Consider the following 12,902-nt stretch of genomic DNA (forward strand, 5'->3'; position numbering starts at 1 on the left):
TGGATTACAAAGTGGCCGCCTGGATACAAACACTGCTACTTTTACCGTTAGTAGCACTCCTGTTGGATTTGTTTTACGGTAAATCACTTGCACACAGAATCGTTTAATTTTTATCCGCAGAAATGTTGCGACGCTGTTTGTTTGTGCCAAACACAGCCTAGAGGTTATCGACTGGTACTGCTAACAAAGGCTAGCCTGATGGCCCCATAGCATCACTCACAGCTCATACTTCTGATTTCTGATGTAAATGCAATGCAGCATAAAGCCAAGACTTAACCCTTACAGATGCCTTTTTAGGCCCATTTGTGAGGATCAGTGAAAAATGTCCCCTCAAGTCAGACTGTCCCCTCAACACAGGTTTAAACCACACACCTGTCTGTAAACGCATGAGTTGTTTGGACTTTTTTTTCCTCATCTGCACTTTCATTCCTATGTTCTCTAAAGTGTTTGCAGTGACTCGTTCTAACCACATGGGGGCAGCAGACAGCCGTAAAGCTTGTCTGATCTGGTGTCTGAGTAAAAATATTAGGAATCTTTTTAAATATGCAGTACATTAACTACTTAAGCAAATTGTATTTTGTTTTTCCAAATTGATGAGATAATTTTTCCTCATTATTGGCTCTGTTTTTCAGAATTAATGACATTCTTTAAAAAGCTTCCATTTGCTTCACGAGAGCTCAATTGAGAGCAAACATGTCCCAGTTATGCGGAGATTGAGAGAGTAGCTCATCTTTCTTTAAATTAATCCAAATTACCTTTTTAATGTATAACGCGATACAGAGTAGTATTGAAATAATTAATCAAGAAAGTTATGGGTTTCTTTTCCTCACTGGAGCTGACAAATCTTGTGCAAATCTGCAGAGAATAATTTCCAGTTTAAAAGTTCACAAAAAGGAAATGTGAGTATTTGTTAAACTAAATTAGCTCCACCTTTAACTGCTAGAGTTGTTTTTGATAAATGTGTTTTAAAGCAAAAAAGAAGCCACTAAATAATATTAGTCATGAAAAGGTCAATGGAAAGAGAATTTTAAAGCAAAAATACTGGCTGAAAAAAAAACTTATGGTTAACACATTATAAATAACTAGAAACAAGTTTTAAAATACCAAATTAAATCTGTTAAATTAGATATCACATGAATTCTACAGGTCGTGTCAAAGATGGAAAGGAATTTCATGAAATTGTGATTGAAAATGACGTAAAACATCTTTTAATACAATCAAAACACAGAAACTGACTGCCTAAAACGACAGGTGGCAGTGGGCGGGACGTGTTGTCAGCTCAATGTTGATTGACAGTGAGTTTTAACCAATCGCCGCCCTCGTGTAAGGCAGCGTGCCAAGTAGGTGGGCGGGGCGGCAGGATGTTAGCCTGCGTGCTGCAACATGAGCTAACTGCGGCAGGATGACACTGCAGAGACTCAGAACCGATTATGTTTAGTTGCTCAAAGTGAGTCACCGACCTGAGGCTGTTCCTCCCGTGTCCCAACTGAGTCTCCCTGTACCCGGCTGTGTCCCCGCTGCTCTGACACAAACTCCCGGTGAGTAACAGGTCACATCCGCGGAGCTGGAGCTCAGGAGGTAGCCTCAGGAAGTACATACATACACACACGTACCGCACGTTTGTTTTCTGTGTGTGTGTGTGTTCTTGTATGGATATCTTTGTGAGGACCAAGACATTCTGTATTATGTTTGCAAATGTCCTCACTATGAATGCAAAATGTGTGTGTGTCTGCACACGTGTCAATATATTAACATACTGTAAAAATAAAGACATACATCACCAGAACCAAGTCATATTTACAGTCACATTTAGCTTATTTTCATTTGTATTATTTATATATTGATGGGGCGACTCTGTGGTGGCAAAAATACGTTTTTAAGTAGGTTTGTTTTGTAATGGCCAGTGATTAGACAGGTATTGGAATAGGAGCGTGGTTGTAGGTCTGTCTGTGGACTTTTGTCTATTTTTTATTATTCTTCTAATAGTTTACGACAGGCAGTACACTGAGATGTGAAATGGTGCCCCCCAAAGTTTGAAGACGTTTACTACATCCATCTATAAATTCAAAGATTGTCTTTTAATTGCATATTTGTCAAACTTGCCAGGCTTCAAACTTAGCAGGTGACTTGTTTTGGCGCTTTTCCACTTTATAGTTCCAGCACAGCTCGACTCGATTTGGTAACGTTTTCCATGACATCATAGCTCCTCCTTAGCGTGGGTGGAGTCATCACAACACGGCTGCGTGAAACTGCCATGCTGGGTTTTGAGTGACTAGTAAAGCAGTTGTTTTGGGTGTTACTGAATCATTCGAATCAGTCGATTAAAAAGATTTGTTCACAGAATGGTTCAGTACTTCCTGCCTGAGTGGAGCACACTCATGACAGAATGAAAGTGCTGGTGTGTGGTCGCATGAACGGAACCGTAAAAGTGAAAAAGACGAGACTCTTAAATGAACTTGTGCATGAAGCGTCGAGTGACTGTAAAAAGATGCAGGCTCCCCCTTGTGGCACGTCAAAGCAAATCATCGCCAGGCCTTTTTCTTCAGTCACAAATATCGCAATACTATAAATTCACTATTGGGCAACTTAGATGCAATAAAATGTTATTTGAGCGCTAGTGTAAAACTATGGAGTGTGTGTGTGTGTGACGTGCAGGTCACAGCAGTGAGTGGGCAGGACTGTCTCACACATGCAGGCAGGTTGTGTGGGTGTGTAGGCTTTGTGTGGAGCTCAGACTCAGAGCAGTAGATCAGTGACCTTCCTCTGAGCTGACGATGACGAGGACGTCTGTTGTTCTCTGACACAAGCTGGGTTGTTTTTTCCACTTTGGGACCATTTTTCCACTTTTTAATTTGTATAAATAAATCTGTCGGCTCCCTGTGAGTCGGCGTATCTGCCGCCAAAGCTGCTTCCTGTCCACAGATCGTACACTTGACTGCTTTTAGAGTTTTTACGCAGACTGTGCCAAAATGTCTCTACTTGTAGCTGGTAAGTGAACGCATCTCAGTCGATGTTCGCAACATGTTCAGGGACTTTTTTCTTCAACATTTTAAAACGGTTTTAAATTTAAATAATTATTTTTTTTGCGATTCATTTCAAATCTGTGCCGGTTAAGTTTCTCAATATTTACCTGTGTTCATGTTTCATTTGCTGTGTGAGCAAAAAAAAAATCATCCTGACATTTATTGACCATTTTTTAAATCGTTCTTGTTTTTGCTTCGCCTGAAAATTGTTTTTGTAAAATTTTTCAAATTCTCTTAAACTGTCTTAATTTAAATATTTATTTTAAACTTATTTTATTGGGAGGAATTTAAATTTACTGATTAGGTACAAAAATTTTGCCCAAATAAAGAGATATCGATAATAATTGCGGTAAATTTCAAATCTGTGTCGGTGAATTTCTCAATATTTACCAGTGTTCATGTTTCATTTGCTGCATGAGCAAAAAAATAATAATCCTGGCATTTATTGACCATTTTTAAAATCTTTCTTGATTGTTTTTTGCATAGCCTAAAAATTCTTTGTGTAAAATGGTTCAAATTCTCTTAGAAAAATTTCTTTATTATTGATCAAATTTATTTATACAATCATTATGTACAATTTTATGGAACTTTGTTTAGAGATTTATCAAAAATACATTTAACGTATAGAGGATATTGCATACCTTGATTTTATTTATTTTTAATACATTTCTTTTATCCTTTATCTGAAAAGTGATAATAATCAGAGATCAATGGGAAATACTGTTGTGTTTAGCGAATTTCACTAAATGTTTTTTTTTTTTTTTTTATGATATTTATAGACTTGAACAAGTTAGATTTTATTCTGTCTATGTGTAAATTGTGTGTGTGTGTGTATAATGTGTTACTGTGTAACGTCAGAGCTGCAGAAGAACAAACAGCTGATGGACTCAACGATGACAGACTGTAGAATTTGTCCATCAAAGGTCACGGTCGTAAGGACTTTGCAAAACTCTTTTTAGTAAAGTCATGTGACCACCGAGGTCATGAACTCGGATAGCCCGAGATATGTTCGCGTTTCCGATTTATGAACTGGAATGCAGTGAACTCGGGGTGACGTGACTCCCAGTACAGTTCTGAGTAAAACAGTACAGCTTAATTTCAGTCTTTCTTTTTTGTCTCTCCTGGTTTTTAACGTTTTATTAAATAACGTTGAGTTAAAATGTGACAGAAAAGTAAAAATGAACGCTTGAATATTTGCAGACCTGAGCAGAGGAGAGATGACGGAGTTCCAGGAGAAGCTGCGGCAGCAGCACGAGGAGTTGATGCACCGTGAGCTGGAGGGGCTGCTCGCTACGGGCAACACAGCGGAGGCGGAGGTGAGAGAGAGAAACTGTCACGTTTTGTGAGTCCTGTGAAAAAATTTTTTGTCATAAATATGGCTTATTTTGAAGATTTGTGGGTTGTGTTTTAGTATGAATAAACATAAACTTTGGCTTTTATTTTGAAAAAGTTTTGAGCTGGATTTTATTTTGAAAACTGGGATGTTGTTCCAGAAAGTGAGACATTTGTTTTAAACTACGGCTTTTATTTTGAAAACTGCACAGGTTGTGGTTTAGTGTGGACAAACAGAAATTGGGATGTCTTTTTTGAAAACCGTGGTAGTGTTTTAGTGTGGATGAAAATAAAATAAATTGTTGTTGCTTAAAGAAAACAAATCCCTGCTGACTTTTTTAACCATCATGTTCCTTATTGAGAGGATTTTCTGTTACTAGGCAACCAAGTGCTTTCCTGTTTATATGTGAATGGTCATGTGACCTACGTTTTCAGGTGTGTCAGTGTGGACTGAGAAGTCACCGTAACGTTAAGTAGCCTTGAAATGATTTACTTTTAACAGACGACCTGTAGCTACATTTCATCTTTGTGAAAACTTGTGATTCTGTTGAATCTACAGAACAAATGTTTGTGTTATCACACGCACACACACACAGTGTCAGTGTGAGTGACCGGCTGGTGAAACAGGAGGTGAACAACCCAGGAACCATGTGACACATCAGAACAGATGTTTAATCTACAATAATCCACAGTAAAACTGAGATAAATATCACACAGGATAGAATTTTTATTTTTTATTTTGTTATAGATTTGAAAAAAAAAGTCAAAGCTCCGCCCCCAAAACAGGAGTGACATGTTTTCTAACATGATTTTTTTTTTACAACGTATAGTAACGTAACTTTTTTTTTTTTCTTTTTTTTTTAACGTAAAACATTAGTTTTACATTAGTTAAAAAGTTTGGTAACATGAGTTGTTTTTTTTTTCCTTTTTTCCGAAATGTTACATTTTTGTTCAAGTCTGTAACGCTTTTAGCATTACAACATCATTTTTTTTAACATTAGTTACGTTTTTTGTAAGTTACATTTTGTAAAAAGGTTTGGTAACGTGAGTTTTTCTTTTTTAGTCTGTAAGGATTTAGCTAGGGTTGCATCTAACGATTATTCTCATAATCAATTAATCTGTCGATTATTTTCTTGATTAATCGAGTAATCATTTGGTCCATAAAATGTTGATCAGTGTTTCTCAAACCTAGAGAGGATGATGTTCTCAAATGTCTTGTTTTTGTCCAAAAACCTAAAAATCTGAATCTTAAAAACACTCAAACCTATTAATCCATTGTCAAAATAGTTGATGAGTAATTAAGTAATCGATTAATAATCGAGTAATTGTTTCAGCCCTGGTTTTAGCATTACAACATATTTCAATTTGTTTTTTAATTAGATACATTTTGTGAATTGTTTTTGTAACATTATAACAGTGTCAAACTTTGAACTTTTTTAACAGTAACATTGTTTATTTGTAATGTCACATTTTCCCAACATTTTGCTAACGTGAATCTGTTTTTTGTAAAAAAAAAAATTGGTAGCGTGACTCGTGTTTTTCGGTACATTAGTAAATGGGTTTCTGGGTGCAATTTTATTTGTTCATGTCATGGTTTTTTTGTTACATAATTGACATGTTTTGGTTAATTGGTCGTTTTAATAACAGTATTAGGAGGACCAAGCTTTAACATCTGTGTTCAAATTGATCAGAAACCGATTCTCTGGTCTTCTGAATAGTACTAGTTTCTGTTTTTTCATCTCTAATCACTGTTCTCTTCTCCCATGTCTCAGATCTCCAGGAAAGACTTTGATGGCTTCAAGAACCTCTTCCACAGATTCCTGCGGGTCAAAGGTCCTTCAGTCGAGTGGCCCAAGATCAACCGGCCGCCAGAGGAAGCGGTAAGCACCGCACGCTCTTCACCAAATCTCAAAGAGTTTCAGGCGCTCGTCGTCTGTCCTTTCGTCCAACGTCAGCAAACTGTTACAAACCGACGCCATGAGCAACATGTGACCCGATTATATTTAGACTACATAAAGTCCTGGTCTGGTTCACTAACACACAATGTAAAGGTTGTCATGAACAAAACCATGTCCGTCTCACACACACTTCCATTGGTTGTGCTAAGCTAGGCTAACTAGCTGCCAGACCGCTGGTTTAAATGATTCAGCTACGACAGAACAGAGACGGTCGTCAAACTAAAGAAACCTGATCTGACGGTCGGCATGGTGACATTTCTCACCCACACACAGACACACACACACACACACACACACACACACACACACACACAGCTGACTGAAGGTTAGCACTAAGAATAGTTTGACCACTGCAGCATTCAAAGTCTTGTTTTAGATAAGTCACATGCACACACACACACACACAGCTGTTTAAGATGTAGATTATATAATGACACATACACGCGTCATCTATAAAGTCATTAAAGGTCAGAGGTCATCTGTCAGTGCAGTTTGTTCGCATTTCCTGATTAACAAACACTGTCCTAACGCTGATAAAGCTGCGGGCGTGGGGGTGATTTACGTTGGCCAAAAAAGACTGAAACAGGCTTCACTTCACACCAGTGGATTTTAATGGAGAACGTTCTCTCTCTACTTGTCACCTTTGAACAGTTAACTAAGGAGTTTCTATAAAGCGGCGCGTAGAGAAAGGAGATTCGGTTTTTGGTTTCGGCCAACAATTTTCATTTCGGTACATCCCTGATCAACATTGTTGTTAACGTTAAACTCAACTTTTTTTTTTCATTTTCCAACACTAACATGTTTTTATTTATTTAATTTACAACATTAAGTTGCCAACTTGAGTAACATTATCTCATCTGCTTCCTTTGTCCATATTTGCGAACATTTGAAAACGTAACAATATTACCGAAGAGTAATAGGGCCACATGTAAAAAGATCTTTTGAAAGAAAGTAAAAAAAAAAAACACAGTTTGAATTTTGAGATTAAAGTCAGAATTCAGAGAAAAAGGTCGGACTTTAATCTCGGAATTCGTGCAGTTTGTGGTGGCACTAATACTCTTCTGATTTCCCAACACAACGGATAACGATATCAGTCTGATACAGTTATATTAGACCATTTATTAACGTATGAAGCTGTTAACGACACATTTGTGCTGAGTCATTACAATTCCCCAACTGAGTCACCAAGTACTGTTCTCCCCAAAAAGAAAAAATAAGCAGCCCACAACAGGAGTCAGCTAAAATGCTTTAGCTGATTTTCAATTTACATTTTTAACAGTGTGCAGAGTGAAGCATGTGATCAGATTTTCTTAAACTGGAAGCGTTTACATGATTTGAAACCTAATTTACACTTTTTCCACAACTTTTTTTTATCAAAGTGGTTAGTTATACATTTTTGTGTTGTTGTTCTTTTTCTCTTCATCTCTTTACTCGCACTTAAACCAGTGTTTGACGGCGTGTCTCTTCAGATCCAGCCCTATGAGAAGATCAAAGCCAAGGGTCTCCCCGCCGACATCGCCGCCAGCCTCAACAAGCTGGCCGTGGTCAAACTGAATGGCGGTCTGGGGACCAGCATGGGCTGCAAGGGCCCCAAGAGTCTGATCAGCGTCCGCAGCGAGAACACGTTCCTGGACCTGACGGTGCAGCAGATCGAGGTAGAGACGCATAGAGCTGAAACAATTAATCGATGAATCGATTATTAATCGATTACTAAGTTAATCGACAACTATTTGGGTAATCGATTAATCGGTTCAAAGCTTTTTTCATGATTAAAACAAGATTTTCGATAGTTAAAGCTTCTTAAATGGGAGTATTTTCTTCATTTCTTTGCTCTGGATAACAAAGAAATCATTAAAAGTCAATCATTTTGGTTTGTGGACAAAACAAGACATTTGAGAACATCATCATTTCCAGGTTTGACGAACACCGATCAACATTTTTTAAGATTTTCTGATATTTTATGGACCAAACAATTCATCGAGAAAATAATCGACAGATTAATCGATTATGGAAATAATCGTTAGTTGCAGCTCTAGAGACGCAGCGACTCGAGGCGGTGACCTCGGCTCTGAACCTGTTTGTTTTCTTCTTCTTCTTCTTCAGCATCTGAACAAAACCTTCAACGCCAACGTTCCACTGGTTCTGATGAACTCGTTCAACACTGACGAAGACACAAATAAAATCCTGCAGAAATACAAACACCATCGAGTTGATATACACACATTCAACCAGAGCAGGTAACACACACACACACACACACCTTCCTTAAGCAGTCCATGTCTAACCCCAACATTAAACTTAACCACAAGTCAGATCTTCGTCCTAACCTTAAGCAGTTCCTCAGAAATGAGGTTCTGCCTCATCAGGACTAGGTTTTGGTCTTCATGAGGACAGATTTTAGTCACTGGACAATAAAATCTACATCAACTTAAGTCTACGATTATGTTAAAAATACGTTCACATCTTTATCTCACTGACCTTTCCAACAGGAAACTGAAGTTTGTAAACCACTCATTCTCCCACACCAAACCCTATAGAGCAGAGGTCACTAACAGAAGGATCGCGGTCCGAGTCTGGACCCAGACGCCATCCTATATGGACCTGGACCTACAGTCAATAAATTATTTAAGTATTTTAAATTTTGACAAGGCGCTTCTATTTTGACCGGCGAAGCTTCTCTAGACTTTACGGTACTGGTTTAGCGAATCAGGAAATCCACTGTTCAGATTGACCTCAGTGACACAAAGTGACCACACGAGGCAGCAGTAGACCAGCAGCTACTGTGTCCCCGCAAGCTAAAATCACTATTTCTCTCTATGGGGTTTGGTGTGAGATGCACATTTTCAACCAGAAATGTTCTCTTAAAAGTCTGAAACTTGAATATAAATCTGGATCAATGTAAAACACCATGTGAACGAGATGAAACCTAGTAACGTTCCACTCGCAGGTATCCAAGAATCAACAAAGAGTCTCTGCTGCCCGTCGCCAAACACCTGGGAATGAGCGGCGACAACACCGATGCGTGGTACCCACCGGGACACGGCGACATCTACGCCAGCTTCCACAACTCGGGGCTGCTGGACCAACTCATCTCGGAGGGGAAGGAGTACATCTTCGTGTCCAACATCGACAACTTGGGCGCCACCGTCGACCTCTTCATCCTCCACCACCTGATGAGTCAGCCGGCAGACAAGCGCTGCGAGTTCATCATGGAGGTCACCGACAAGACCAGAGCCGACGTCAAGGTCAGGTCACGGCGAATGCAACAACAGAGTTCCCCCCCCGTTTAGTCAGTCGGCGTTTTCTCACTGTCTTCCTGTTTCCTCTGCGCAGGGCGGGACGCTGATCCAGTACGAGGATCATCTGAGGCTGCTGGAGATTGCACAAGTGCCGAAGGCTCACGTCGACGAGTTCAAGTCCGTCACCAAGTTCAAGATTTTCAACACCAACAACCTGTGGATCTCACTGCCGGCCATCAAGAGGCTGCAGGAGCAGAACAAGATGGACCTGGAGATCATCGTCAACCCCAAGGTAGCGCAGTCACTCACCTGCACACCTGTCAGCAATGTTTTCACAATTTTTGACGTGTTAGACCTTTGACTTTAGCGTTAAAATGTCACAAAAATCAACGGACATTTCCCACTTCTTTAAAGTTTTTACCATGTTTCCGACTTTTTTTTACAACATTTTTACCATGTTATCAAACTTACTTTACATTTTTACCATGTTTTTGACACCTTACTTTACTTTGACATTTTTACCATGTTTTTGACTCCTTACTTTACTTTGACATTTTTACGATGTTTTTGACTCCTTACTTTACTATGACATTTTTACAATGTTTTTGACTCCATACTTTACTTTGACATTTTTACGATGTTTTTGACTCCTTACTTTACTTTTACATTTTTACGATGTTTTTGACTCCTTACTTTACTATGACATTTTTACAATGTTTTTGACTCCTTACTTTACTTTTACATTTTTACGATGTTTTGGACTCCTTACTTTACTTTTACATTTTTGCGATGTTTTTGACTACTTACTTTACTCTTACATTTTTACGATGTTTTTGACTACTTACTTTACTCTTACATTTTTACGATGTTTTTGACACCTTACTTTACTTTTAAATTTTTACGATGTTTTTGACACCTTACTTTACTTTTACATTTTTACAATGTTTTTGACACCTGACTTTACTATGACATTTTTATGATATTTTCGACTCCTTACTTTACTTTTAAATTTTTATGTTTTCAACTCCTTACTTTACTATGACATTTTTACGATGTTTTTGAAACCTTACTTTACTTTTACATTTTTAAGATGTTTTTGACTCCTTACTTTACTTTTACATCTTTAATGATGTTTTCGACTTGTGTAAAACCATATAGAAAACTTTCAAATGGTCATACATAACATTTTTCTGACTCTTGGGTAAAACAGCCAAATCTGTCCGCAGACTTTGGACGGCGGCCTGAACGTCATCCAGTTGGAGACGGCGGTGGGCGCCGCAATCAAGAGCTTTAAAAACGCCATGGGTGTGAATGTCCCGCGTAGCCGCTTCCTGCCGGTGAAGACGTCGTCTGACCTCCTGCTGGTGATGTCGAACCTCTACAGTCTGGACGCTGGCTCGCTCACCATGAGCAAGAAGAGAGAGTTCCCCACGACGCCGCACGTCAAGCTGGGCAGCTCCTTCACCAAGGTCAGTGTGTCACTGTGGAGGAGGTGGGGCTTAGGTTGACACCCCCCCCCCACCCCCCCCCATCATTACGTCACTGAGGAGGAGGAGCTTTCTTTGATCCTGTGAAACTTTATTTACACTTGGCTGTCAAACTTTATTCAATTCATTCAAATTTTATTGGAAATTGAAAACTTGCTTAAAATTCATGTCATTAAAACTTAATTAAAATTCCATTGAAACCTGAAAAATTTAAACTTTAAAATGTCATCAAAATATTTAACAACAATGAAACAGTCGCTTTTTAGACACAAACATTTTTTTTGTCATTTTTTGTTTTGCAGGTTCAGGAATTTCTCGCCAGATTTGAGAACATTCCGGAAATGTTGGAGCTGGATCACCTCACGGTCTCCGGAGACGTCACCTTCGGGAAAAATGTTTCTTTGAAGGTAGAGATTCTGATGTCGTTGACCTTTGACCCTCTACGTTTTGTTCATTTCTCATTTGTGGCTCTGAAAATTCCCTGTAGCAAACATTAATAACAAACCAAAATTTTATCTGAGTGAAAAGATGAAATATATATTTTCTTTGAAATATCAGAAAAAAGATTGCTGCTACAGTTTTTGGTGGCGTAATCCTTTAATATTGAATTAAATGATAAATAATCAAGTTTAGAGCAAAACTAAATGATCCAGATTTAAACAAATATATAAAAAAATCAGATATAACTTGCTACATTTTTTTTTTTTTCAGGGAACCGTCATCATCATCGCGAATCACGGAGATCGGATTGATATTCCCGCTGGAGCGATGCTGGAGAATAAGATCGTCTCCGGAAACCTGCGCATCCTTGACCACTGAGGCTTCTCTATGAGGAGTTTGGGGTTTGGTTCCATGTTGACAACAGACTAATAAAATCAGCTAAGTTTAAGATACTGGTGTCTATGATATCATAAGAACATGTTCACGTCTTTATCTCACTGTTAGACAGACATTTCCAACAGGAAACGGAAGTTTGTAGAACCACTCACTCTCCCACACCAAAGTCCATAGAGAAAATCAGTGTTTTTAACATCACAGTACACAGGAGTTGTTGATCCACTGCTGCCTCCATCACTGAGTTCAAATGTCTTATTTTTGTGACTTCTGTGTTTAAAACCCTTTGTTCAGATTTACCTCAGTGACACAAAGTGACCACAGGAGGCAGCAGTGGACCAGCAGCTCTGTCTAACAGTGAGATAAAGACGTGGACATGTTCTTAGATCGCTGTAGATTTGTCCTTTTACCTTTGATAGAACCTTCTCAAACAGACTGTCCATGATGGCCACCAGCTTAGCTGAGATTTGGTCGTTGTAGTCCTGTATAAAAAATGTAAAAACTAAAAAAGGTGTTTATTTATCATGTGCTTATTTTCAGGTGTGTGAGTGTGTGTTTCAGTGCATTACCTTGGTGATGTGGTCAAAGTGTCCGAGGACGCTGAACTGTTTGGGCTGTAGTTTGGTCTCGAAGTGAGTTCTGATGACGGGAATGTAGTGAACGACCAGCTGCAGGCAGCGGGAGGCTAATTCTACACACACACACACACACTTTAGCGTTCATACGCCTTTAAAACACGTCAAATTCAAGCAATTTCAATAACATATCTTAAGTCCCCTTTTTTAATCACAGTAAAAAAAGATTGTATCATGCTACATAAACCAGGGGTTCCCAAAGTCTGGGTTGTGACCCACAGAGGGGTCATGGGAGATTTGGGGTCCAAAACAATTTAATTGAGATTTGAGCGTGTGTGTTTCAAGAAAACATGGGAAAAAAAATCATAATTTCGACCATGGATTTGTCAGAAAGTAACCAGTAAAGGTACTTTATACTACTTGTGCATGAATACAAGAGGTATTCTGTCCAATA

The 12,902-nt window shown here is 38.7% G+C and overlaps 1 protein-coding gene across 2 annotated transcripts; it reads left to right on the forward strand.

Annotated features, from left to right (window-relative positions):
* The first annotated feature begins 1,367 nt into the window (after nt 1-1,367).
* LOC131467639 (UTP--glucose-1-phosphate uridylyltransferase-like) lies at nt 1,368-12,395 on the forward strand. Of its 2 annotated transcripts, none has more exons than XM_058641663.1 (10): nt 1,368-1,538; nt 4,224-4,339; nt 6,128-6,235; nt 7,783-7,968; nt 8,417-8,550; nt 9,261-9,558; nt 9,647-9,844; nt 10,779-11,021; nt 11,342-11,446; nt 11,751-12,395. In XM_058641663.1, exons 2-10 carry the CDS (start codon nt 4,241-4,243, stop codon nt 11,856-11,858), a joined length of 1,479 nt encoding a protein of 492 aa, XP_058497646.1. In that variant the 5' UTR covers nt 1,368-1,538; nt 4,224-4,240; the 3' UTR covers nt 11,859-12,395. The 2 variants fall into 2 exon arrangements, with proteins under 2 accessions (XP_058497646.1, XP_058497645.1); XM_058641662.1 differs by lacking the exon at nt 1,368-1,538 and adding an exon at nt 2,744-2,988.
* Nucleotides 12,396-12,902: the final 507 nt, after the last annotated feature.

This window comes from Solea solea, chromosome 10 (assembly GCF_958295425.1).
Source record: "Solea solea chromosome 10, fSolSol10.1, whole genome shotgun sequence".
NCBI lineage: Eukaryota > Metazoa > Chordata > Actinopteri > Pleuronectiformes > Soleidae > Solea > Solea solea.

What these genes read in the sequence shown, in the direction of transcription:
- LOC131467639 (XM_058641662.1), top strand. An exon ending in CACACATTCAACCAGAGCAG is followed by an intron (nt 8,551 to 9,260) that starts GTAACACACACA and finishes TTCCACTCGCAG; the next exon opens with GTATCCAAGAATCAACAAAG. An exon ending in AGACCAGAGCCGACGTCAAG is followed by an intron (nt 9,559 to 9,646) that starts GTCAGGTCACGG and finishes TCCTCTGCGCAG; the next exon opens with GGCGGGACGCTGATCCAGTA.